Source organism: Montipora capricornis, chromosome 9 (assembly GCF_036669925.1).
Source record: "Montipora capricornis isolate CH-2021 chromosome 9, ASM3666992v2, whole genome shotgun sequence".
Lineage (NCBI taxonomy): Eukaryota > Metazoa > Cnidaria > Anthozoa > Scleractinia > Acroporidae > Montipora > Montipora capricornis.
In genome coordinates this window covers 9342865-9370364 of record NC_090891.1, presented here as the reverse complement: position 1 = coordinate 9370364, position 27500 = coordinate 9342865, and the positions used below count along the sequence as shown (strand labels likewise).

The window sequence follows — 27500 nt, the reverse complement described above, 5'->3', positions numbered from 1 at the left end:
TACCAATGACAAAAAACATCTAATTTCATTTCATGGGGTCAATACATGTAGTCAAGTCATTCGTTACAACAGCAACAATGCACCATTTGGACAATGGGGACTTTTAGATTCTAGGACGAGGACAAAATCGAGAACAAGTTTCGACTGTCTGCATTTAGCGAAAATACTTGGAAATTTTATAAATAGCTTGGCTGATTAAATTATCTTATTCTTTGTTAGCAGTATACATGTAGGTTGCTCAGTTATTCTTGTTACTGATAACTAAAGACTTCTTGCTGATCAAAAAATGCCCAAACTGCTACCGTATGGTTGATTTGTTCTGACAACAACAGCTTTGCAAAACCTTGCACTACAATGATGACGGTATCACATATTTGCTTCCAAAATGAGGCTGGTTTGCGCATGCTCACTGTGGGTCTATTTTGTTCTCCTCCTTGAATCTAAAAGGTCCCTTAAAATATTTCAGTCCTTGCAGTAAAGCAGGAAAATAGTGATTCTTTAACACCGAAAATGGACACATTTCGTGAGAATTAGTAATATACCATGTACTTGGTGTTTGTCTGTCATAACTTTTTCTCTTGAGGGCCTGGATAAAAAATTAGGAAACTTGTTGCTCTTCAGTTTTGATGATTTTTACCCAGAAACTGGGCTACGATAGATTGGCAAAAAAATAATTTGTAGGCAATGAAGCTTGGAACAGATGACAGATCAATGCCACACAACATGTATACCTTCATATCAACTCATCACAAAAATACATTGTGAAGTGCTTTACATTCTACGGGTATTCACTCCACATAAGAGGAAACATCACACACCCGGCAAGATTATGGACCCAGATTATGTTAAAACCCATTCATTTATAAAGCTGCCCCCATTAACCAGTAAAATTGTCTAGAGTTTACAAGTCTGGTTAAAAGAGGGATCACTTAAGTTTTCTGGAAAACAAGGGAAAGAGGACTCGATAAAAATGGACTTGATACCACCCTCCTGCATATACGATTATTACACACCCCTATGTTCAATACAAAACAGGATTCATTTGCGCTTATACACAACCAAAGGAGACTCGATCCTGATCAAAGCAAGGATGTGAATGTGATCAAAACGAGGGAGACATGATGTCTGAGGAAAAATGAGATAGCAATTTTGAGAAGGACCTAGAGAGCAATGGTGAGAGCAATGTGTGGTGCAAAACTGATGGAGAACAAGAGGACAGAGGACCTAATGGAGATGTTAGGATTGAAGGAATAGAGTGAGATGGTACAAGCATGTGTTGAGGAGGGATGATGGGCATTTTCTGAGAAAAGCGTTGGAGTTTGAAGTGAAGGGCAAGAGGAAGCAAGGACGACCAAAGAAGACGCAAGTGGAAAAGGAGAGCCAAGTTGCCAATGGACACAGACAGCGCCCGAGACCAAAAGATTCAACAGATCTTGATTTCAGCTACACTTACCATCCTCCAAATCCACCTCATCGCAGAGAGGAAATTGAAAAGAATACAGCGAGGCAAGTACCGGGAGCTGCAGGTGAAACTGTTCGAACTTTGGGACCAGTATGAAGCGTAAGAGTGTTCAGCCAAACGTTTGCTGAAAGCATGCTCCCATCTCAATGGATCGAGGGAAAGTTAAGTAGATAAGTTGAACTCTTGCTTTAGATCCTTCTAATGAGTTCAATACAGAGGATATTTAAGTATATAGCCAATGTGGACAATTCCCGCTAGTTCACACGATTTTGCCCAAGCTAATCGAGGTTAATTAAAGTCATTACTTATAATTTAAATCGTAGGTTTAGCCGATAAACTTATCCCCATAGATAGTGAATTATTCGAATCCCACACTTAGCTTTGCGACATTAACAAGAACTAGTTTCACTTACTTTATGTAATACTAGGTTGTTTAGGGGCTCATTTCGATACAAGTTGATTTGATAAAAATCGAAGTCATTTCGAGACATCATCAAAGTAGATTTGATACAGGTAGAAAGTCAATTCGATTCAACTCAATCTTTATGTTCTCAACTGTTAATTAGTGGTCTGACCGGCGTAAAAACTCCAATCCTGGTAAGCCAATGAAGTTGCTTCCAAGCTCCCACAGTTATGTAAACACTTTCAACGCGAGCTTCTTTTTGGAACTGGAAAATCTGCCAGCATTGCAACTCTCGCATTTAAGTGTAAGTCTAAATACCCATTTCAAATAGCGCCGATAAACAGTATAAACACCCCTTAGAATGGTCAGTTTTCAATAACTATGGGCTCCTGCTGCTTGCACTCGATGGTGTTAAACCTGAAAACCATCCAAGTTACTTTGGATACAGTACACCAGCAATTAATTTCTTTGAAGATAATTATCATATTAATTTTTTTTCCCTTCTCTACATTATCTTTTCTATATTAGATACATTGAGGATGGTAGATACATTAGACTTTCACGAAAAACGTAAAGGAAAAATGAGATCCTCGTACTCATATGGATAAATTTGAGCAAATGTCTCTTGTGGACATTTAGTGTGAATAAAGATATCAAATTTTATTATTCCAATATTACGCCCTTTTACCATATTTGGTCAAGAGAACGCGCAAAATATGAGACGGTAATACACTGTAGTGTCCCGGTTTAGAACAGAGCAAATACGGACGGAACGATAGTTTTTCAGTGAAAGCAGTTGTTTTCAACACGATGAAACGCCTGAGAATTGAGCTTGTCATCGCTTGTCACTCGTCATTTTGTTTATGCAATCAAATAAAGATCTTTGGCTAACTTTTTGTGCTGTTTACATCGTTCGTACGCACCCTGAAGGACAAATAATGCATTTTTTTTTTCAAAACACTCGAACAATTTACTGGTGGGTGTCAGGCACCGTGAAAGCAAGAAATCCCTACTCATGGCACGGCCTACTCCTAAATTAATAACCTTCGTAAATATTCAACTTTAAGGTTAAAGGTTGAGTGGACCAAGACTTATTGTTAAAGAAACCGACAGACAATTAGTCCAAAGCGAACTGGGTGAAATGTAGTTACACTTTACCTGGATAGTAGTCGGTCCAACTGTTGTAGAAGGAGGATTTGTTTTCTTAGGCGGTGGTGTTCGCAAACCTTGAAGCCAAATTGGTTTAAATCCTGACGAGTTCTTCTTCTTCTTCTTTTTCTTTCCTTCGCATGAAATGGCAATCAGAAGCATCACGAACAGAAAGGCTACTTTCACCATCTTCCCACTTGCGAACAAAGAGACTTTCCTTTTCTTTTCTTGACACGAAATGGACTCTGCAGTTCCGCTCCGCACGAAGTTGCGACAATTTGTAACCCAACTCTTGCACTGGGCTTCTTTTGAAGATCGCGGCTTCAATTCCCGGATATGACGTCGATCTCTGACGTCATGTTCCTTTAACTTCTAGATGTTCTTGACCACTAAAAATGCACGTGTTGTCGCTCAGCGAGCTGAAAAATTTCTCTATAATCACACATTCATGAGGCAAATATGCCAAACAGAAAAACGAATGCAAAGATACTAGTGCTTTGAGCATAGCGTTATTAGGTCGATAAAAAAATCTCCTTGTCCAAAAGTTAAGTGCACTTTTGAATGACCTCACAGAGAGATTATAAAGCCAGTCTCGCTTTATAAAACGACCCAAATTATTGTTCCTTCTTTTGCCAATTTCCCCTCGCGCGCAAAAGAGTCCTGAAACGAACACACAACAAAACGATCATACCCAATATTTTGAGGCGAAAATCGCTAAGGGGTCCAATTGCTGTTCTTAAAATTGTGGGGGAGGGGAGTTTCTTTGCCTGAAATGTGTTTATGAGGGTGGTTTCTAAATACTTTTGTATTATACATCTCACGTTTGATCACAAAAACGAGGAATGTTTATATAAACGTAATATCGAGGAAGCTCTACAGGGTCCGGTTGTTCAAAAACCGATTAACACTAATCCCAGATTAAAAATTAACCAAGGACTATTTCTCTACTCCCAAATGCTGTTCAGCACTGACATTCGGTCAAACTTTACATTAGAGGAAGTCAATCTTGAAAAACAAAAATAAGCAAAACACACTTTCACCAAAAAGTTGAAAACACGAAACAAAAGTTTACACTTATTCTGGATTAAACTAATCGGCTTTCGAACAACCGAGCCCAGCTGTTTTATTAATCCGATTGGCCAAGCTATGCATTTTTCATTTCCGGCTTTCATTCTACTTGACAAGATTACGATCTCATTGGTCACGTATTGGGTATGTCACACAAGCACTGAACTTTTTATTTGGAAACACTAAAAAAAGTGAAGTTGATATGAGGGGAAGGATGATTTTGTCAGTTTCCTTTCAGCGATGGCCCCATATCGCAATTTTCACGTCGACGCAGGGGTTCAATAACGAATCTTAATCGCCATGCGCTTAACTGCTCCCTCTAACAACAACGCAATTGGAGGAATTTTTTTTACGTAATGTCTTGAGCAATGCACACAACTTTCGTTCCGCTGAAAGATATTTTAAGCTCCCCTCGAAGTTATGACGTTTCACTTTATTTCGCACATAGTGCGGAATTAGCACATGTTCAAGCCGATTTGAGACGCGTTTTGGACGTTGGGCATTTTTGTAAACATTTGTTTAAACTGTGAAAACTGGGCGATTTACAAAAGGGGCAAATAGTCCTTGGTGAGAGAGACGAAGGGGTACCACTTTCCAATTTACCTCGTTTAAAAAGCCACGCATTCGCGGAATCCTGCTTGTGAAATAGGGTCAATAATATTTCCAGTTGCGCGAACAATTGCAATACATGTATATATACATTTGGTCTATACGATGCTATTAATTACTATGAAAAGCAAATGGTTCCGGGAGTGATACAAAACGGTTTGGTACACAAAACTGCGATTTTCATAATTCTACGGAATCAATCAAATTTCCGAACATAGAAGGGAAGATCGATTCCGTCTCCGGAAATCAAAGTGAATTGGAGTTTTTGTTTAGTTCACAGCTCGAACACCATTATGATATTGTTTTAGAGGCTCTTCAGTAAAAAGATTCGTGAAGATTCCATCGCTTTCCATCGACGTCGAGTTCAAATGCACGAATGTACCTTGGGAACTAAAGATGCTGATTGGTAGGTTTCGGCTTCTGTGGTTTCGTGTCAACTCTCGGCTTGGCGTCGGAAAGTTTGACTGATGGAAGAAGCCAAAACGCAGTTTGGCCGTTGGCGCTTGAAGATGAGATTACGCAGAATTATGGAAATCGCGGTAATTCATCGCAAAGATAAGTATAATAAGTAAATTCTTCATTTATTTTTAATATCAAGGTTAATGTACTCTTTGAGCAGTGCAATAATATCTCGTTTTTTCGTAAAAACTAAATACGACTGAACAATCAAACCAACATACTTTAAAACCAGCCAGAAATATTAATAGTACGGCGGGTGGCTAACCAATATAACGAATAAGAAGTAACGCACCATATCAAAAGAAAAATAAATTAGTTATTAAGGCTCGCACACACACTACACAAGGAAAAGAAAAACATTAAGAAGTGGACGAATTAACTGGTTGTCACTTCGTGCCAATCACGCGTTAGCGTATGTTATCTCTCCTTATGCTTGGGTGACAAGCGGGGAAAAAAGGCTTGCTTGGGGAGGACAGAAATTAACAAACTACGATTTCTCGTTTGTGAATACCACTAATTTTTTCAATCGTTCAATTCACTGCAAGATTCATTCTTGCAATTAGCGCATGAACCATTGCAGGTATAGATGGTTTTGTAAAAAACAACATACATTTCTACAGGACATCAGAGACATTTAATTATAATTAACTATATTTATATTTATATATACAAAGTAATAAATATTAGTCATTGCTTTGGGTTTTGCGTATGAACGTGGATGTATTGGGGTGTTCCCATTCCGTTCGATCCCTCTTTTACGTAAGCGGAGCCTATGTAGCTCAATTTCCGCAAAACAGAATGAATACCCCGACTCTACACTCCCTATAATCTGCTAGTCTGGATGTTCGTTTTGTTACTGTGATGTGGATGTGCCGTTGTTCGCTCCTTCGGCGGTCTTACTAGGTGAAGACTGTACACTTAAAATCGAGTCAATTTGGTAACCAATCTACCATTTCGTTTCAATTAAGGTGCTTCATCACCTAAACCCACATTGCTATTTCAGAGCATTTTTCAAGGCTAATTATTGATAACTTCAGTAACCGTCGTTGTAATTTAAGCCCTCATTTCGAGTACGTTTTAGTCTCTATAGATATACATGAGCCCCTAAACAGCGACGGGAAGGGAGGCGTGACGCAAGATTCGCGCGTCCCCACCCTTGCATGCGACGCTTACGGCGCTTGTACCAACGGAGCAACCCGCGAAAAATGAACTTTTACTTTGAAGACTAGAGCCACAGGAAAATCAATCAAACATTTCCGTAAAACATGTTAAATGTAGAAAATGAAATGACTAAGTGGTCCGGCATTACCTGGGTTTAGGACTTTGGCAGACATATGAGCATTCCGTGAAATCTGAAGGGCATGTTTGACAGACATTTTTTGTTACGGATGAATATTTTACTGTTCAGCCACCGTGACCAAAAGAAAAACACTAAAGCATTGAAAATTGAAATAATTAAAGAATTTTGTGACATTTGATGGTCGGGTGGGAAAGAGGGCACAGCTCCCGATCTCGAAATGATGGGTCCGCAAATTACCAAGACCTCTTCGATCCAGAAGTAACCTGCGTTAAGGCGTTCTTTTCTTTCGAGGGGGCGCCCTCTCTAAAAGAACGCCTGACGCAGTTTTATCCTGAAGGTGAAACTGTTACTACAGTATCACATACAGAAATTTCAAGGTAACTGAAGATAGCAAAAGTTATAAGCAAAAACACAGTTAAAGTGTATCTTCTACCTTGGAATTAAACGGCCGCAGAGGTTTCACATCTTGTAAATGCTAGGAATTGATAAATTGACTGGTTCTTTTAACATAGGCCGAAAAAAGCTATTAGCAACCTTTATAAAAACTATTAAGACATTCACCGCGTTAGTTTTGACAATCGTGACGATGGCTGAAAGTCATCGCTTATAATCACTTTCTTTCGGGTTGCGCAAAAAGAACCAGTGAATTACTTTTTCTTCAACAGGCTACGAAATGATGTGTATCGAGTTGACTGGCGAGGCAATTTTCAAAGTAAGACTGGACTTGGAATTGTCTACAAGGCGAAAAGCTTCCAGAAATTCGTTAAAGTCTATGTGGCCATCTTTGTCCATATCTATACTTTTAGCCAAGTCTTCAATAGAGTCCAGAGGGATGTTAGAGTTTGCGTGTTCGTTTAATAGCCGACAAGACTCCTCGAATTCGTCCATGGACACCACACCTAAAAGATGTAAAAAAAAACTGATTATTCACTAAAATTATGAGTGACACTTCAACGCTACTTTACGAATACACTACACCGTGCAAGCGCCATATGATAATTAAGGCATGCAAGCGGCCTCTAATGAAGCCTGAGGTTTCCACAAGAGGATCAGTTCTCTCCTTCATTGATGATCCGCACTTAAAATATGCATTCATTTCATTCATCGAGTCCTTTAAGGAAACACATGAGCGCAAAAGATTGACCTGATCCCTACAGTTTGGCTTCAAAGCACAGTCGGTGGAGCAAGACAATTTCTTAGAGCGAGTTTCAATCGAGTGTCGTAAAACCAAAACCAAAGTAATTACTTTGGCCAACCAAAAAGGACGGAGACAATCCGACAAACCAATCAAAACTCGAAGTAATTACACGTAGCCGACACAAAGCGCGGCAAAATGTGCAAGCACGGGCCACGATTGGTTTTGGTTTCTCTTCTGAATGGTTCAAAAACTGGCGCGAGAACTTTGAACCAATCACTGAATGAAGTAATCATAACCAAAGCAATTCGCTAATTACTTTCGACACTCAATTGAAAACCGCTCTAAATTGTCCAGATAAGTGAAAGGATCAGTTCTCTCCTACAATGAGGTTTCCATAGCAAAGCAGCCCAGGCGTTTGTGGTTATTGGGACCGCGCCATAGTTTCACATAGCCTGAGCTTTAGGTCAGATCCGACCACAAAAACAGGAACTCTTCTTGTGCTCTTAATAAGACAAGTCATATTCTGCTCTAATTAGGGTGTAGAGGAAACAAATATGAGTTAAAGCCACTGTTAAAACGACGTGAATAGAAAGCCCGTGGCAGTCAAGAGTGCACGCCATCCGAAATAATTTGTTGGTTTTCTCTTCTGCTCATATTTTGTTTCGCGAGTGATCTGTTTTTTCCAGTATTGATTTGAGGGGCTTCGTCCCTGCGTGGGAGGTTACGTCACCTGACACTTAATAAAAGTTTATTACTATTTTTACTGTCTTTTAAAAAAGATATGCTTCAAAGTCTTAAATATAGTGTTCCCAACAATACAAGACAGAAATTTTTCTAGTTGTTTCCGATTCGATGTCTCCTTGACAACTGAAGACTGCAAAGGCGGTTACTAGGATTAAAGGCTTCCGGGTTAAGTTCCTGATTTTTAAACCCACAAATGTTCTCTAATAATTTATAAGGAAGATTTGACCAGTTAAAACTATTAAGAAAGAATCGAGGAACCAATACGCACCCGAGTTGTCTTTATCCATCAAACGAAATATAGTTTCCAAATTGGATCTGTTCCTGTAAAGAGTTTCAGTGATGCTTGGCCCATTCTAGACGGCAAAAGAGAGAGAGAGAGAGAGAGGGATTAAAAATTCGATACCACACTTTATAAACTGCGACAAGGCTTCTGGTCGTTTCGATAACGTCAAGTGTCCAGTTTCTCGAAGATTGTTTGGAGCGAAACATACCCAATACCATAATTGAAGGCCTATATGTTTTAATGAAACTTCATCAATAGCCGAAGCTAACCGCGTTGGCAGCAACTTGTCGCATACACAAGAATCGACCTTTTTTTAGCGACGATTCGCGAGAGGAATAGTGGTTACCCGTCACCGTCATGGCTCGCACACGCAGGTTTACCTTTTCTCATTCAGTTCTTAATCTAACACTAAATCAGTGCACTTCTTTTGACATAAATCAAGATTAAGTAAACGAATGAAAACGATACTAACTTCAAGTCTCATAACAATATAAAATTTTTTAATGCCTTTGAATTAGGATTCAAATTATTTTGTACCCTTTACCACGCAGTGCCACCAACCTTCTTCAGTCCTGCCTCAATAACATACTGATCCAGGCACGAAGCATAATCAACTCTGCCGTCCGGTAAAACATTCACCAGTTGATGTCTTAACATGTTCCATGGTACATCTAACTTTAAAACACTCTCCACAGCGCTACTCCACTGGCTACCAGTAATGTATCCTGCACATAATGAGAAGCAACCATAAACACAAGAGTGAATCATCTTTAGAAAGTAGGCAGTTATGCACCGGCGGCTCAGTTGGTTGAGAACCGGGCTGCCATGCGCCGGGGAGGTCGCAAGTTCGACTTCAGCCGCAAAATAGCCTGCGTAGCTGGCGTTAATTAATTAATTATTAGGGAGTTTAAGCACAAGACGTTTTTGAGCCGCGGACGGCAACCGGAAGTAAGCTGTTTTCCTATTTATCCGGTCTTGTCAATATCGCCTTTATGTTGCTAAGTATCTTTCCTCCATTAGAGATGATTAGGTTTAAAATGTGGGAGACAGTACTGTCCTGGCTTGCGAAATGTTTATTTCCGGTTGCCGTCCGCGGCGCAAAAACGTCGCGTGCTTAAACTCCCTAATTGTTGGCGCGAGAGGCAAATTAAAGAGCGGCGAAGACGCGCGGAGAATGGGCGCCCTTCTCCATTCTCCGCGCCAACAATACCGCCAGCTACGATGGTTAGCCGCACCAACACTCAGAGTCCTTAATTAAGTAAATAACTGAGGAGAAAGTGCTGCCTTTGTTATCTCTTAAACACAGCTAAATCTACCTTCGTTATTTTTCATCCATATCAACATAAACTAGATCACAATGTCAGTTTGAAAATATTTGACAACAACTCTAGGCAATCAGTATCTCTCAAGCGAAAGACTTATGTAAAATACCTAGGAGTGCTGATCGATGGTAATCTTTCCTGTAAGCAAAACATAAAGTATTTTCACATGACGTCACGGCGGCCATGTTAGAGGAGTGAAAAAAAGAAACAGCGGATATGTTGGAGAGTGAAAGATTCTTTTGGGAATTGAACTCTGTTTTTATGGAAATTCTTCCTTTTTGTTTTAGTATGCAAATATGGATGCTGGTCACATGAGCGAAAACTTTCTATTGACTACGTCTCAATGAAAATAAGCAAAGGAATTGGTATTATCACCAGGCTCCATCAATTAATTCCCTTTTCTACACAGTTAAACATTTATTGTTCGCTGATAGAACCTTATATTTCCTACGGCCTTGTTGCTTGGAGTCAGGCCCTAAATACACATTTGAACGAAATTGTCACTCTACAAAAACGAGCTTTGCGTTTAATGTACTTCGTAGATTATAAATCTCATAGTGTGCCTCTATTTGTAAATTCAGGAATTCTGCCAGTTAAACTACTTTCAGTTTAAATCAGTTGCCTCTTTGCTACATGATGCTGACAATCAGCATAGTCCACCCAATAACTCAAATCTATTTACTCGCTCGAAACAAATTCATTCCTATTCCACGCGGTCTGCAATAGCTGAAAACTTCCATGTAGAAATGTCGAGAACAAACCAACGGTTATTGTCCTTCTCTAGAATTGGTACAAAAATATGGAATGGTAAACGTAAATTGAACGAATTACTTCTGAAGTTTGTTAAAACTGAGGAGATGAATGTTGATATGCGCTACATCAATCTTTCGAAGTATATGGCTTTTCATTTCATCGTTGATTCATTTCTCACGGGAACATTAGAACCCACAAATGACCAGCTCCCAAAGTCAGTGGCTTCATAGCTCAGTTGGTTAGAGCGTCGCACCGGTATCGCGAGGTCACGGGTTCAAACCCCGTTTAAGTCTTGAAATTTTCAGGCTTCTTTACGCAACTGCAAAAATTTCGTTCATAACTGCGAAGATCATAGCTTCACTTGTTTTCTTTAACGGTTACCGATAATACCTCAGATCATTTATTTATTCTTTTCATTTTCATTTTTTTAAAAGTTTTTTTCTCTTATGTACGAGGCGTTTGTTTGTGCAATTCTTGTTTGTGTAATTCTTGTAAAGTGTCTTTGTTTACTTGTGAGGGGCAGTAATAATGTCACAGTGTAAGTGGCCCGCCTAGCATAGCAATGCTAACTGCGGGGCACCATGGTCTTGTTTGTAAAATTATGATTTGTTTGCAAATGAAGTTAATGTTAATGTTAAAAGTTAATGTTGAAATCTGCAATTGGTTAAACTCTCTCGTCTTCTCGGATAAGGACTATAAACCGTAGGCCCTGTCTCGCAACCCTTCAATGCTGATAACCCTGTGGGATGTGAAAGAGCCTCGGCAACATACTATTCAAGGAGTAGGGCATGGAGTTACCGGTGAACCCTCACTAAAAAAGAAAATAACTTTAAACCACAGAACAAAATGATAACAACCAAAATTTCTCGAACTTTTTCCAATGAAAGTGTTTATCTAAAAGAAATAAATAAATTACATAAACGTTTGTTTTGGTTTTCAAATTTCCCGGTAGCCGTCATGTTGAATAATTGTGACGTGTAGTGGTTGCCCTGTTGTTTCAAAACAAAAGGTCTTCGTGTGAAAATATAAGGGCAACCATAACACGTCACAATCATTCCATGGTGGCGCCCGGGAAATTTGAAAGTAAAAACAAGTGATTCTAACCATAGCTAATAAGAGGGGAATGGTTTGGAAGCTCGGCAAACATCAAAGGAGCAAACAAAGATGCCAAGATTTAGGTTGGAAAGTCCACGACCATGCACAATCTTTTGTTTTGCGCTCATACACTATGCATGAATTACGTAACCAACACGTTTCTATTCGTTAGTTCCTCAGTACGGAGTAAACAACTATTATGTTTTGTGCACGGTCAAGGCCAAAAAGGAGAACAAAAACCTACAACAAAGACATTTGTCGGGTTTCATAACCATTCCCCTCTAATAACTATGTTCTAACGTTCTTTTTTTCTTCGATCCAAACACTTTTGGAGAAAATTGCTGTGCAACTTTGATTGTCCATAACTGCGAGGATCATGGCTTTACTTGATTTCATATCCGCAGTTCAGTATATGATTCATTTCATATATCATTGCGTTCGGTATTTTGTTCGGTTTAAAATTATTCATTAGTCGCAGTGGAGGTTCCTTTCAAACACCTTGGCTAAGTGTCCTGCACATCTGATCTCTTGCGACGAAAATTCACAAACCTCACCTGTTTTTCCTTTGTCTCTTTCCAGAAAGGCTGTCATTAGAGCTGTCTTGTTGGCATAAAACCTTTCTCTCAGATCTCTTATAGCGGATTCTTCAACAATACCAACCCTGAAGAAACAATTAGGAAACAAATCGTTACAATATTAAAATATAATTGGGGGGCTTTAGGACCTGTTTATATGAGGCGAGCCAGCCCCGTTAGGCGGGCAGGCCTGCTTTGCCGAATTTGAATTGGGTACAACATTGAATTAGCCCAATTGGTCTATTCTGACCACTTGATTTTCATTTAATGCACTCACCGTTGTTTGAGTGTGAGATGTTTCTTCGTTTTGGAGACTTGATATTGAACAAAATATGGCTTCATATCTGGACCAATCTTCATGTAAGCACCCCTGTTGCTTCCTTGTTCATAGTAATTTGAAGCTGAAAATATTGTTATAACCTGAGGAAAGAAAACAACAAGCGTTATATAACATTAATTAAGCAAGTCTACATCAAAATCCTGGTCACTGGAAAAACAAAAATAGGCACGCATTGCGTACGTATGGTAGTGCAGTAACACAGCGCTGTATAATTGTCAATTGAGCTGCGTTTTGTCTTCCAGGAGATTCAAGTTATCTTTGCGTAATATGTAGCTCTGATAGTACACAATATTGTTTTGATGCCGTATATCATTATAGTGCCATGGTAGATGTCTTAGGTAAATAGCCCCCTGAGAAGACATGTGGTTACCAGTAAAATACTAAATAGCATAAAGAGATAAAGGAAAATAAAAGGGAATCGAGAAACATTGGTTTCGAGGCTGACATGTTGATCATTTTCAAGTTCCCTTACAACCTCTTTTTTACCACATGTTTGAGCGTGCACTCTGAGCGTCTGACAGCTTGTATTTGGATGGGTGACCTCAAAACATACGACCGAAAATTCCATTTTAACGCTCAAAAATGCAAACTAAGCAAGGTACCGATTTTGTTAGCCTGCTTTATGCAAAACAAATATTGATGCAAACGTAAATAAAATAATATTGATACACAGTTTTTAGGAAGAGAAGAAGTTTTCAGGAAGTGTCGATCGATAATACAATATTTTGCCATCAGCAACAAAATTCGCGGCATGAAAACAACTTAAAATTTGAACCGAGAACATAAAAAGTTACCATCAGCGAAGACCATGTTGGGAGATTTTTGCTAGTCGTTCAATTTTTCTATCGTACTTTTGGCTGCACAAGCAAATCGCTAAATCGCAAGATTGAAAGTGACATTGAACTCAGCGGGCGCCGTGATCAAGTTACCTCGCATGTTTACTCACGAAACAAAGGATACATCTGTGTCAAAATGATGGCAAGACACCGGGTTTTCGTTTTTGTTAGTTAGTTTTTTTTTCTTTCAAGTGTTTCAAAGATTGACAAGAAATGCGCGAATTCAACACAAAGATCACAATAGCTCAATTCTTGAGGTTATTTATCACCAGGTAATTCCATCGTTTTGGAAATAGCATCTGCTTTATTATTCATCAGCGTCACAATCTCATGCCGATTTTGGAGCTCATTTTGTTGAAACTCAAGCTTGCTTCCAGCAGAACTGTTTTGAAACTCAAGCTTGCTTCCAGCAGAACTGTTTTGTGCAAATTGCACTCGTCCTTGTGCGTCTTTAAAAAAATTTCCTCAGGCTCATTCCAAACTGCACTCAAAATCATGCGATTACCTATACAAATGGTATAGAAGGCAGAAAGTACAGCCCAAAAACACTGCATCGATGTGCATAATTATTATCCAAGTGTAAAATAATTCACTGCACACTTGTAGGCACTTGTTTCCACAATCCAATAAAATAAGGATAACTATTTTGTATTTTACAGAAAAATATATTGTCAGTTAAGTATGATTACCTTTCGACCATGCATGTATTCATATCCCTCATATTTACATTCATGGGACCTGACAAGCAGCTCCAGACTGTGTTTCCTCAGAATGCGTTCCGTAATATCAGGACCAAAATAACAGCCTCCTCCTCTGAAGGTATTGGGTTTACAACCAGGCATAGGTTTGGGGTCACTCCACAGTAAATCCAATACCTAATACCGTAAATAAAACCTAAATATTACAGCTTGATCACAACTGCCCTTAAATGAAGTGTGAGTTATTCTGTTTTAATACCATAACTGACGTTGTACCTGTACGTTTAGAACTTTTTTTTTTTTGACTTTTTGGGGAGCAGTGCGGGCTGGTGCAGTGGTGAGAGCACTCCCCTTCTAGCAATGTGCAATGTGGCCCAGGATTAGCCTGTGAGGCGGCTCACTTATGAATTGTGCGCGCAAGTTACATCACGGCGAAGCCGCGTGAGCGAGCTGGCAAGAGAAATGGGGAAAGGAAAATTTCACTTTTCGATTCCCGGGTTCGACGCCATATACCTTATTCCAAAATGGCCGCCATTTCAGTATTCTTTTGTTGGATTGCAAATTGGCCCTTTTGGCCTCGTTCAAGGTTAAATATTCTTTTGAATTTTACCTTTGAAAGGGAGGCCAAAAGGGCCAATTTGCAAGCAAACAAATGAATACTAAAATGGCGGCCATTTTGGAATAAGGTGTATACATGTACATTTGTATGTGGGTTGAGTTTGTAGGTTCCCTATTCTGCTCCGAGTAGTTTTTCACCGGTTACTCTGGTAGTTTCAATTGTTGGCAAATTTAGTGGCATTTACAGTGAAATCGACTGATTGTTTGTTGTCACACAATGTTGCGTTTTTGATTGGCACTTTGCTCTGAGCAAGTTGAAGGTTCAATGGTATGCCTCAAACTGTAGTTACAAATTTGTGAACCTTCTCCACAGTCCCTTCAAATGGATTTGAAATGATTAATTTTTTTGAAGGAAATTTACGGTATTGGCAAACGGAGTTTTCGAGGAAAACCAGTTGCGCTTAATGCTAAGAAATCGTGGTGTTGAATTGATATTTCAATTGCCCTTACAGTCCTGAATCAAATTCTTGTGAGTTTTGTTTTGCGTCAATGAAGGCATATTTGAGACAACACGAACAGTTTTCAATAATTATTGACTTCACAGAATTCAAGGTTGCAAAGAATCACGCCGATGATTCATTGTGGATTTTTTGTTTTAAAACTACTGTTTTCACAGCCTCGTGAATCTTACCCAATGTTGAGTTATTATGCCATAGACTTATATTATAAAAAAATAGCAAGGTTGTTTTTGAATGGGTTCAAATACTAGTGCCTGACTTTGGGAATGTAAAACACCAGGCAGCAATTTGAAATTAATTTTGAACTTGCAACTTCGACGGAGCAAATGGCCAATCGAAACACCAACATTGCGTCACAAAATTGCAAAGTGGCAGGCATGAACAACCGGTTTTACTTTTTTCCGAGTAAATCATGATGGACCATGATAACAGTGACACCAAAATATAAATGAACTAAAATTTTGAAAAATATTATCAGGCTTGCAGTTATTTTTTATTATAAAAACAATGAACATAACAAAGCATAAAACAGTCTGAGGATACCTGTCTCCATTCCATGAGGTTGATTGTGTCAGGATGTACCTTGTCCATGCTCGGAGGCTTAAGCACTGATATGTACTACACAAGGAAAGATCATGGGAGATTTTCTGTTTTAGTTGGTCAAAATAATAATAATAATAATAATAATAATAATAATAATAATAAAATTATACAGCGCTTTTTATATCAATTATTCAAAAGCCCTTTACAATGTAAAACGAAAATGCAATTAACAATGTAATATAAAAATAAAAAATCGATTAAATAGAAAAATAAGAAATATAGGTGTTACTAATTGTCATATACTTTTTTGAAAAAGGACGTCTTTAAATGTCTCTTAAAAGTATCTAAGTTCGGGTCATTTTAATTGTCAATGGAAGTGTATTCCACTTTGATGGACCAGCAAAGTTAAAGCTCACTATAGTCTTGCATTTGGTTTGAGGGACCTCTAACAAAGTAAGGTCATTGGATCTCAGAGAGCTTCTGTTTGATGCCAGTTGTAAAGACCCTTAATAGCTTTATTACAAATGTTCCCAATGTGAATGTCCATTGCTATGTGCTCATCAAACCAAGATCCCAGATTTCTAGCATTATTAATTGAGTCCCCAACTCTTATGGAATTGATGTTTATTTTGGACAGCTGACCACAGGAGCCAATAATCAAGAATTCAGTCTTAGAATCATTTATCATAAGATGGTAAGAGACCATCCAAGCATGAACATCAGCAATACACTCCCCAATTGTATGAACTGCATTATCCTGATCCAGCTGTGATTCTGATTTGAAAATAAGTAGATCTACAGGGAGGTATCATCTAAAAAGGCATGTGTCGATGAAAAGTGCTTTCTTATAAAGACGAGAAAGGACTGGACCCAGGCGGCTTCCCTGGGGTATGCCACAAGACAAGTTGAATTCATCTGAAAAATTATTTTCTATTACAATGCGTTGTTTTCTTTCGGATAAGTAAGTCTGAAACCACTTTAAAGAGCAGTGTCAGTTACACCAAAGTCACCTTCTTAAGTATTCAGTAATGACAGAAGCTCATGATCTTGAAGCTTGTAACTCTGGTTCAGAGCAGAGGTTTTTTGAGTTTAAAATTTCCTTATTTGGATGTAATGTAGATCGTGCATTTTCCCGTGCGTGCAGCTTCGATCTTATTTTTGTCCATATTTGGGTCGTAAAATCCCCAGGTTTGTTCCAAGGAAAAGAGTTGTAAGTTACAAGCTTCACAGTCACGTGCTTCTGGTAATTAAGAGTGGTCAACTGTATCAAATGCGGTGCTAAGGTCAAGAAGTGCAAGAAAAGTAACAAGATATTGTTCTACACTTTAAGAAGGGCAGTCTCAGTAGACAAAAAATGATGATAGGCTGACTGACAATCTGGTAGTAGGGCATTTTCTTCACAATGACGTAGGAGTTGATAAACAAAAGCTTTATCAACAATTTTTGAAATAAATGAAAGGTATAATTCTTGAAGTCAAAATCATTTCCATTTTTTTTTGCAAAGGAGTCACTAATGCAGTTTTCCACTGATCAGGTAGATAGCCTTTGGTCAACGAGTAACTTACAAAATCAGTAACTTTGGAAGCAAGAACGTTAACATCAGTGCATAGTTTGAACAGCCATGATGGTAGAGGATCCAGGTGACATGCAGGGTTCAAGGAACTTTTAACTGACGTATGGGTACCTTGTTTTCAGACAACTCAGAGAATTGACTTAATTTCACATCAGGGCAGTGAGAGTCACGAAAAGGAGGCTCCACACTGATAGCATCAATGTTCTCCATAATTAATAGGCCTTTTCCAACTAATGATCACATGGTACAAAATCTGCCATGCTGGAGGGCAAGCTCATCATTATTCCCCCACTGGGACATTAAAACAAAGGCAAGTCAAGGTTGACTGGTTCAGATCTCTTTGTTTTAATGTCCCAGTGGGAGAATAATAATGAGCTTGCCCTCCAGCATGGCGGATTTTGTACCATGTGATCATTTGTTGCAAAAGACCTATTTTAATCAATCTTCTGGATAAAAAGTGATTTGACTATTTGGAGCAATTTTCGTGAATCACCAGCACCAACAGACCTTAAGAAGAGAGGAGTATTCCTGACAAATTAGTCGGAAAGCTTGCTTGTAAGATTCAAGACCAGATTTCCTCATGGAAAGGTCCTGATAAATTAACTGCTCCTTTTTCGCGGAAGAAATTGAGGCATGACTTTTACATTTGAAGGAACACACAGTACCAAGTTTCATGGAACAATAAAAAATGTATAACAAAATTTCCCCTTAAATAATCATTCCCTTTCCTAATCTTACAGCTGCTTGCACTATTCAGTAATATTTAATATCAGATATATTGAAGTGGCAAATTAATTCAGACTGACTGAGAAAGACTCACTTTAAAAATATTGAAACTATAGTCAAGTTGAGACGACGCATAATGCCTGTGGTCCATCTGTACACTTACTTTGTGGCGATCAATTTTGTTAATAATGGATAAATCTGTAATATTGGAAATTCCACCATGAGTAACAAGTATTTTGTTATTAACCACAGTTGCTAGAGGAAGCCAGCCAAAAATGTCAGCAAAAAGCCGCATGACTTTTGTAGAATGTTCCTGTAATAAATTAAAATAGAAATCCATAGAATGGGCCTTATTCGCACAGCAGCCATTGGCCATAGACAATGATATATTTCCTACCCCAAGCCTCGAGTTGAAATATTTGGGAACGAGGTTCAGTGCCCAAAAACATTAGAGTTTTCAATCCCTTAGGACTCAACACGGCAACCATGTGAATAATGACTATCTGCCATCAGTCAAAGCGTGTATGTACTATAGCTAACATGTCAAATTTTTTCCATAAAATGTCAAAAAGGGGTCTCAAAATTAATGAAAGGGTTAGATCTCAAGAAAAAACAATTCCTCAAACTAAAAAAGCTCGTGTTGAAATGGAGGGTATACAAATTATGTAAACTGCAGGTTGCAGGTCACTGTTTCACCATAAGCCACTCTCAAAAATACCATAATACTCTTTATTTGCCCTCCAACATTTTGCATAAGCATTGTTTTTATATTCTCTTGTGATCATTGTAAGTCCCAAGAGAAACTAGAAAAAATGCTTATGCAAAATTCTGGAAGGCAAACAAAAAATATTATAATATTTTTGAATGTGGCGTATAGCTGAAACAACCCAACCCTTTAGGCCTAATGGTAACATTAGGCCTAAACAATATGCTTTAGATAATGGCCTTTTTTATACTAGAGATGCATAATTCATCTGGGATGAACTTGGGCACACATTTTTTGTGCGTCTGTTAAATTCGTCTCGTAATGCATCTGGACAAAGTATAAACTGTAGTGCGTATGTCTTTGAAGACGCACTAAACTGGATAGTTTAAAAGGGAATTCATGTATGATTATAATTGAAAATGGTTCTAAATAAAAAAAAAAACCTTCATTTATGCCCATTCTGAAAGGACAGTGTATAACTTCCTTTTCATTATGAATTGAATCTATCAATCTTTCAGGTACCTATAGTCCTTGTAATGTTTCCTGCATGTGGTTATAAACTCTCTCTAGATATCTAAATTCTTAAAAGTACAGTTTCCCAAGATAGTCAGATCTTAATTTGTATTTTCTGAAGTCAGCTATCACTTTTTATTTTGTCAGTTGTTAGCTGGTGTCAAGCTTCATATCAAGTTCTCGATCTAACACATAATTATCTCTTTAACTATCTAGATCACTGATCAGTAAAAACAACCCACCTTGTACTTATCCATAACTTCTTTCACAAATCCGTACCTATAAAGAAAGTCAGAAACAAAAACAAAAAAGAAACTTGACTCAACCTATACCAAATCAAATTAATTTTCACCACTCTGTAAAATATATGAACGAGAATCAGAATTTGAAAAATATACACACTGTTCACTTAACTCAGTTGCATGACATTAGGTGAAATGCATGACCTCACAAAGAAGCAGAAGAAGAAGCTGACAACTGCCAGGCATTGGCAAAGAAAGTAGGACATTTTTGTGTCACTGTAATGACAGCAATATTTTCCCCAGCTAAACAAAATTAATGGCTTAATCGGGCTCGGAAAGCAAGCTTTGGTTAAAGTGACACTATAACTACATGTAGATGTACCACTCCCTCTACCACACATCCTCCCTTCCTTGGAAAGCTTGACACATAATAATAAATGCTTGATTAATTACTAAATCTTTTTAAAATTAAAATAATTTATTATAACTCACTCATCACAAACATATACCCATTGACCCCTGTGAGTGAGATTTTACTCTAATGCCCGATGATTTTTCAACCGTGGGCATCCTCGAGCGTTTGAGCTTTCAATGGATTAACAAAACATTAACACAATATACTATTACAATTCTACCTTAGGTTCATAATGTGATCCTCATGGTTCCCACGATTGATGTAAACTCCAGTTGGATAAAGCAGGAAAAAAGCAAACAAGATGATAGCGATCTCAACAGATTTAGGTCCACGATCAACAATGTCACCATTAAAAATGTAAGGGTTTTCTGCAGAGGGGAGACCATTCTGTGGAATAAAAAAAGGGGGTAACATCCACCAAAATTATTATGAAAATACTGAAATTATTGTCAGTGGCATGGTGCAATGAAGTAACCATTGTAACATACCACTTGCGAGGAAAGGCTATATAAAGCTTCAAAAACTCATCAATAATAATTATTCATGAGCCTAAAAGCCTATCAAAATATCATTTTTCTTGCCTGCTAATATTTTCCACGTTTTGAACCTTTGTTCGTACTCCCTAAGGACATGCCTTCTGTGGAATGTTTTTGAACCCATTCAAAAAAATCACTGCACGTTTTTTAAACAGTACAAAAAATATCACTCTTGGCACAAACATCATAATGATTGGAAATTTGTGTCCACTTATCATTTTAATTCCCAACTGAATCTTCATATATTTCCAATGACAATGAGAAACATGTGACAAGGACTTCAATTAGTACAATAAACACAAAGTTAAAATTGCATTCTGCAAAAAAACCATCCATGGACAAAATAAGAACGGGACTACAAAACAGGGTCCCAAAGGGGGGGTCCCTGGAGCCCTGGATTTTTTTGCTGTGGAGCCCGGAGCCCGATCATTTCTCCACCTGGAGCCCTGATCGTTTCTAGCTGTGGAGCCCGGAGCCCTGAAAGTTTTGTTATGGAGCCCGGAGCCCAAATATTAAAATCCAATTATTTTTAGCACTCAGTCCTCATTGCTTTTGTTTGCCTACTGCTAGTAAATGGTATCTAGAGAGGAGAAAGTGCAACAGATGATAGAAGCATGCATTCTTTTTGCCATTTGTCTGGTGCGTAATGCAATTATCGTATTCTCATTGTGTTTCTTTGTTTTCTGAAGTCAAGTTGGTTACCCTCGTATTTAATTTAAGTTTTTTTAAAATGGATAAACTTAAGGTTAGTGACAGGGCTGCACAGACTCCCTGCGTGATTTAACTGTAAATGGATAAAGATAAGTGACAGGCCTGCACGGACTCCTGCGTGATTAAATTGTAAATGAATGAAGCCTTCGTAGCTTAGCTTTGTAAGAGATTTACCTCTCCTGTACGATAGGATAGGCGGATTCTTGAAGACAGTGTTCAGCAAAGGCTGATTTTGTATTAAGTCCCAGTTTAGCATGAGTATATTTTTAAGGTTACACACCGATGGGTGGTATGTTGTGACAAATGGCAAAATTTGTTTTTGTGCTTTTGCTTTTTTGTTGAAATGCCGACTGTCTTCCGGCGAAGCTGACTTCTGATAACATTGTTTGTATCATTTTGTAAGGATAGCCGCGCACAATGAGGCGCGATTTAAAATTTGTGATACTGTAATAAAAGGCTCTGTAAAGAAGAGTTTGTTCTGAGAAGTCTAAGGGCTTCACCTTTAATAAAACCTTTTTTCACACCTGATGGGTGGCTTGAGGTAAAATGTGTGTACTGAAAGGTTTCAGTCGGCTTGTAATGTGTTCGGATGTCAAGGATCAATTCGTTTCTGAATCTTCCTCCTTTAGATATGGTTGTGTCGAGAAATGTTATTTCAATCTCTGAGATTTCTGCCGTGAATTTGATTGTACAGTGTAGGGTGGAAATTGTTAGCTTGTTTTATGAACAGGTTTATTTCCTGTATGTTGGAACCCCACAATGAGAAAATGTCATCAATGTAGCATTTTCACTTTGTCGGTTTTGTGTTGCTTTGATTTATCGATTTTGTTTCTTCCTACCCATTGCGGTTCCATGGGTCTGGAAGTAATTTTTTCCAATAAGTTGGAATGAATTCTCTATAAGGATAAGGCAAAGCATTTCTTTGAGATAGTGGGATGGGATGGGAGGGTTGTAGTTGTAGTTGTAGTTTGTTGTTTTTCGTAGGCTTTGCATACCATTGTCCTGTCAACATAACAGGATTCGAAGCGCTGTAATTCTAAAACTTGCTGAAAACTGGAGGTTAGAGAGAAAACACAGAGTTTACAGCAAATGCAACAGCAAGCGCAAACGGATGACAGAACTGACAGGCTGCTGGCAACGAGCAAAGTCGGCAAACGGCAGCAAGAATGACCACATGACCATTGCTTTCCCACCATTAATAAGATTAATTACGTTTTCGGTTTAGGCTTGTAAAGAAAGACAAAAGAAAGATGGAAAAATGTCGAATTTTAAATTCCATTTATTCCCTGATTTCATTTTGGGTGAAAATTGGGACTACAGTCTACTAGTCAACAGTGGAGCCCAGAGCCTTAAAGTAGCTGCTATATATGGAGCCCTGGAGCCCCGATTTTTTTGGCCTTGGAGCACTGGAGCCCTGGAGCCCTAAACCCCTTTGGGACCCTGACAAAATCAAATAACTGATTTAATTAAGAAACCTTTTAATGGATCTCCAACTTACCTTGTGAAAAATCATAAAGAGGTCAGACAGTTTTCCATGCAAGTCCCCTGCAACATCAAAGAATATTATTGGATCACTCATAATATATACCGTATATCCTCAGATTTAAGTTATTGCAACTAGACAGTTACAATAATAATGCCTTTAACTTAAGAAGGCGCTGTGGCCTCGTGGTTAGTGCACTTGACTCCAGATCGAGTGGTCCGGGTTCGGGGCCTGGCCGGGGACATTGTGTCGTGTTCTTGGGCAAGACACTTTACTCTCACAGTGCCTCTCTCCACCCAGGTGTATCAATGGGTACCGGCGTAATGCTGGGGGTAACCCTGTGATGGACTAGCATCCCATCCAAGGGGGAGTATAAATACTCCTAGTAGCTTCATGCTACGGAAACCAGACATAAGCGCCGGCCTGATGGGCCTTCCTAGGCTCGTAACAGAGACTTAACAAAGACCTAATTTAAGAAAAGAGGAAAAACTCTTGTCAAGCATATATTTACATTATTATTGATGAATATGCAAGAGTTTTTTTGTAAGTAAGCAAAGAAGAGCCTGTTCTCTTTACTTCACTGAAGCAAAGTTTCCTTTTCAAGGCTGCTGCCTAAGAAAATTCTAAAGGGGCCCTCAGAGCTAAACGCTGAGAACTTAGGAGCCCAACATATGAAGTGAAAGGTGTTGCTGTGAAAAATTAAGGAGCCCAGAGCTATTCTTTGGGAGCCCCAGGCTACCGGGCTCCCGTTAGGCAACAGCCTTGAAAAATTCTTTTTCTTCCTGTTCTTCTTCCTTGACGCAGCAATTAGCCATGTGCTTGAGCTTCTCACTGAAGTTAAGCCCTGTTGGCTGGGGTTGCTACTTGGATGGGTGGCCTCACATAGTAAGAGACGGGGGCGGGAGGTGGGAGAGAAAGGGTGGGAAGCAGAGTAAAGAAAACACTACTTGTTGTCATTTATTAATGCGTTACAATACTTTAAAAAACAAGAACCTTAATGATTATCTGACTTGCCTTTACATCTTCTGAGCAATCAAGAAAACAAAAATGTGCATTAGGGCTGAAAAACTGGCTTACTTCCGGTGAAATTATAAACCCTTTTACGATGGTTATGTCATAGGTCATGAAATGTCAATCGGCTGGGTTGCGTAAGTGGTAGAACATGAGTGATATGACTTGATTATAAAAATGTTGTCGAGGACCATTTCAATGGGTCTTAGTATTTCTTGGTGTGGTAGTGAAAGGTCCTTACATGGAAGACCTTCTTGGGTGCTTGCTCCATATGGCTGTAAATCAGAACAGACTTAAGATTTCACCATGTGATGACGTTTCGCTGCAAGTTTGTCATATCCCACTTCCAAAATTTATTTATTAACGACTTTATGATCCCAACAAACCCCCGGAAGTTATGGTACTGGAAATGCAATCGTGCGCTCTACTTTGTCAAAGAAAAATTAGAGACTGCTCGCAGTCTATTCTCAAGCACGACAACAATTTCGTTTGCTCAACTACATTCAGCATTTCTCAAAAGGTACTGGTAACTTTTTTGCTGAAAAGGGGCCAGAAATTTCAGAAGAACAGAAGTTTAAATTCAACGAATGAACTGACATGCCATTGTTTTGAAATTATCGCTTTGCTTATAAAATAGTAACGCCTGCCACACAGGCTAAAGATATGCACACCTTTCTTCGCTCTTTTAATATTTTCACGCCCATTTCTGGTACCCTCTTGCTTCAAAAATTTGCAGCTGTTTTAAAAAAAATACCAGTCACTCCTTCCAGTTTCCATGCTCAGCACTCAATTTCACACTGAAATTCCTAGTAAATAATTATGAAGTTTTTTACTATTTGAATTTTTGTGGGTTAGATTTTTTGTCTGAGCAGGTTGAAGTTTTGGCAGCTATTCAGCTAATTTATGTGGACCTGCTATACCCACCCAGCCATATACTCACAGAGGACAGCCACAACACCTGGAACTTCATCCCCTACTCTTCTCGAGAATAGTGTGTGGGTTTTTTTTTTAAACGTCCCACACGGAACTAATGAACATGGAAGATATTAATTTTGTGAGACGGGGCCTACGGTTTATAGTCCTTATCCGAGAAGACTTGAAAGTCTAACCATTTGCAGGTGTAATTGCAAAAGCAGCACTTTTCTCCTCAGTTATTTGAAGCCCTGAGTGTTGGTCTGGCCGGAGTCGAACTCATAACCTCCCGCATGGCAGCCTGGGTGCTCATCCAACTGAGCCACCGGTGGTCCGTGGTATATTAATTATATTGTTGAAAAACTTTGTGATAATGAGTAATGTAAACTGTCTTTGCACTAGTAAGTCGTAGCAATAAATTGGATTAAAACAGGAACCTTAAAGAATCATATCAGTCAAACTTTCCAAGCTGTGTTGTGATTCGCTTGCTATCCATCCTGATTGGCTAATTACGTAAAACTTCTGGTTACGCAGGAGTGACAAATTTGCATACAGATTCACCCCAAAACTTGTGAATAATATCCACCAGAAAAAATGTGGAGCGTTTTCAGAACAGGTCGGCCCACAAATTCGATAGATTGGAAGCAGTGAAAACTTTGAAAATGTGTATAAACAAAGTACTATACAGCAAAGAGAAAATGGCCATATCTAATGAAGAGAAAGATGCTCAAAGGCACAAAAATTGAAAAGTAAAGATGTAACGTCAACTCTTGTGTTAATTAAATATACTTATTCTTTTTATTGCTTCAATACTCGTAAACTGATGAATTGATTTTGCAAACGTAATTGCTACAGCTATTGTTCTACAAGCCACGGTTTTGCAGCTGTTGTTGAAATTAAAGAAAATAAAATTTACCATCTATAAGTTACAGCTTACCACATATAGTAATCTGTTTGGTTATTCTTGTGGTGGCTTTGGAGATATTTGGTAATGCCATGAGCTTTGTTCTTTGTTCCCTCAGAATAAGGAGAATGTATTTGACATGAAGGAGCTGTTGAACAAATAAGAATAGCTTCCTTTAACCCATTTGACCTCTGAGAGTGACACTTGATACATTTTCCTGTCTAATGCCAGACGAATGTTATTCGTCAATAAGGGCATCCAAAGGCGTTTGAGGTGTGAATGAATTAAATTGTGCAAAGGCCTATACAACACTACAGTAAAGTAAAGTAAAGTAACCATATTTAACGTCGATAACTTGTAACAGTAATTCGACTGACAAACCCAAGGTCGACGGTGTGCTCATCTTACTCCCCCTCTCCATCAGTGCTCCGTTTTACGGGTATTGAAACCTACTTAGCTACACAGAAAGGAAAGAAGTCGAAACAAGGATGCAAGATCCACAAATCGAACTCAGGACCTCTTGCACCAAGGCTGCACATCCTTGCTCCTTGCCACTGCATAAATTTCCAGATATTTTCATCAATATAAAAAAAAATCACTTGCTGGATTTGCAATCATTATTGACAAATTAAGAGTGAACTGAATTGAATTTAAGATTGCCCTTATGGTTTTATTTCATAAATTGAAGTACCTAACATCTAAACTTCTAAGGACTGCTGCTAGCATTGGATTTGTTCAGAAAGCACTGTGGAACTGCTGCACACAAACGTTTGCCATAGTGAATGCTGACCTCTCAATCTTGTGGACATCTTTCATGTCCACACACAGAGCAGGAGCCTTCAAACTCATATATCGCATAGCATCAAAATCCCTCTGTTTGGAGCATTTTGATTCTCTTTGTAATAACAACAAGAAAACTTTCAAAACTTCTGGAAAGTAAATATGAACTGAAGGATTTTAAGTACCTACTATTAACCTCTCAAGCCAAGTTATCGCGGATGCTACTTAACAGTATTTACGTTTTGGTCTCAACCATAGTTTTTATCGACAACAACCAGCACGTGAAACTTAACCTCCTGTCGGAGCTTGAACTTCTCCTGAATCAAGTCAGCTCTAGCATTCCTGATTGCCAATATGAAGATTTGAAACATTTCCTCCGCGTCCACTCTAACCTCTTCCACCAAAACATTTTCAACACTCCTGACTACACTTACAAAGTCTTACAAAAACTAGCATCGGATCCCGACATAGTGGTCCTCTCTGGCGATAAAGATTCATCTGTCGTCATTATGCAACGTGCCGACTACGTCAACAAACTTGAAACTATGATCGAAGAAGGCATAACTAACGGGAAATGAGGTGACTGAGGACAACACACTAAAGGCCCTTAAATCTTTTCAAAATTTTCTGACCCGAAACTTTAAGTCATCCCTGCCACTGGATAAGATCAAGCCGACATCAAACCAGTCTGCTTTCCTTTATGGGACTGCCAAAACCCATAATTTCAGAACCCTGGGCAAATTATGAAGGATAATCTACAATTTCCACCGATTGTCAGCACTTGTGGAACCTTTTATTACAAAAGAGCCAAATTCCTAGCTTCTTACTTACTTCCCCTCACGGAGAATGAATACAGCATCAAAACTACCACAGTGACTGATTTCCCGGAGCGTCTAAGTAATCGAACTGTTGATGATGATGAAGTCTTGGTCTCATACGACGTGTCCTCTCTCTTTACTGAAGTTCCGCTCGATAAAACCGTTGACTACATCATTCATGAAATCTACACCAACAATAAGTTATACCACAACTTAGTTTGAAGTTACTCTTTAGACGCCTTCTTTGTAATGTCACTAAGAACACAGTTTTCAGTTTTAATGACAAGCTATATAGACAACTTGATGGATGCAGCATG

The 27500-nt window shown here is 38.7% G+C and overlaps 2 protein-coding genes across 3 annotated transcripts in view; both read right to left on the bottom strand.

Moving 5' to 3' along the window:
• Positions 1-3316, bottom strand: part of LOC138015310 (uncharacterized) — a 13009-nt gene extending 9693 nt beyond the window's left edge. The window contains exon 1 of the mRNA XM_068862297.1: positions 3024-3316. Within this exon, the coding sequence (XP_068718398.1) occupies positions 3024-3203 (180 nt within the window). The 5' untranslated portion in view covers positions 3204-3316. The remainder of the gene's footprint in view (positions 1-3023) is intronic.
• A 1935-nt stretch (positions 3317-5251) lies between these two features.
• The window catches only part of LOC138015209 (serine/threonine-protein phosphatase with EF-hands 2-like), a 57088-nt gene continuing 34839 nt past the window's right edge, over positions 5252-27500 (bottom strand). For both annotated transcript variants that reach the window (XM_068862174.1, XM_068862175.1), the window contains 12 exons: positions 25619-25733; positions 22774-22820; positions 20249-20415; positions 19614-19650; positions 18316-18465; positions 15854-15928; positions 14226-14411; positions 12638-12780; positions 12340-12446; positions 9177-9340; positions 8601-8685; positions 5252-7349 (listed from right to left, as the gene is read on the bottom strand). In XM_068862174.1, coding sequence (XP_068718275.1) covers positions 7117-7349; positions 8601-8685; positions 9177-9340; positions 12340-12446; positions 12638-12780; positions 14226-14411; positions 15854-15928; positions 18316-18465; positions 19614-19650; positions 20249-20415; positions 22774-22820; positions 25619-25733 — 1509 coding nt within the window. In that variant the 3' untranslated portion in view covers positions 5252-7116. The remainder of the gene's footprint in view (positions 7350-8600; positions 8686-9176; positions 9341-12339; positions 12447-12637; positions 12781-14225; positions 14412-15853; positions 15929-18315; positions 18466-19613; positions 19651-20248; positions 20416-22773; positions 22821-25618; positions 25734-27500) is intronic.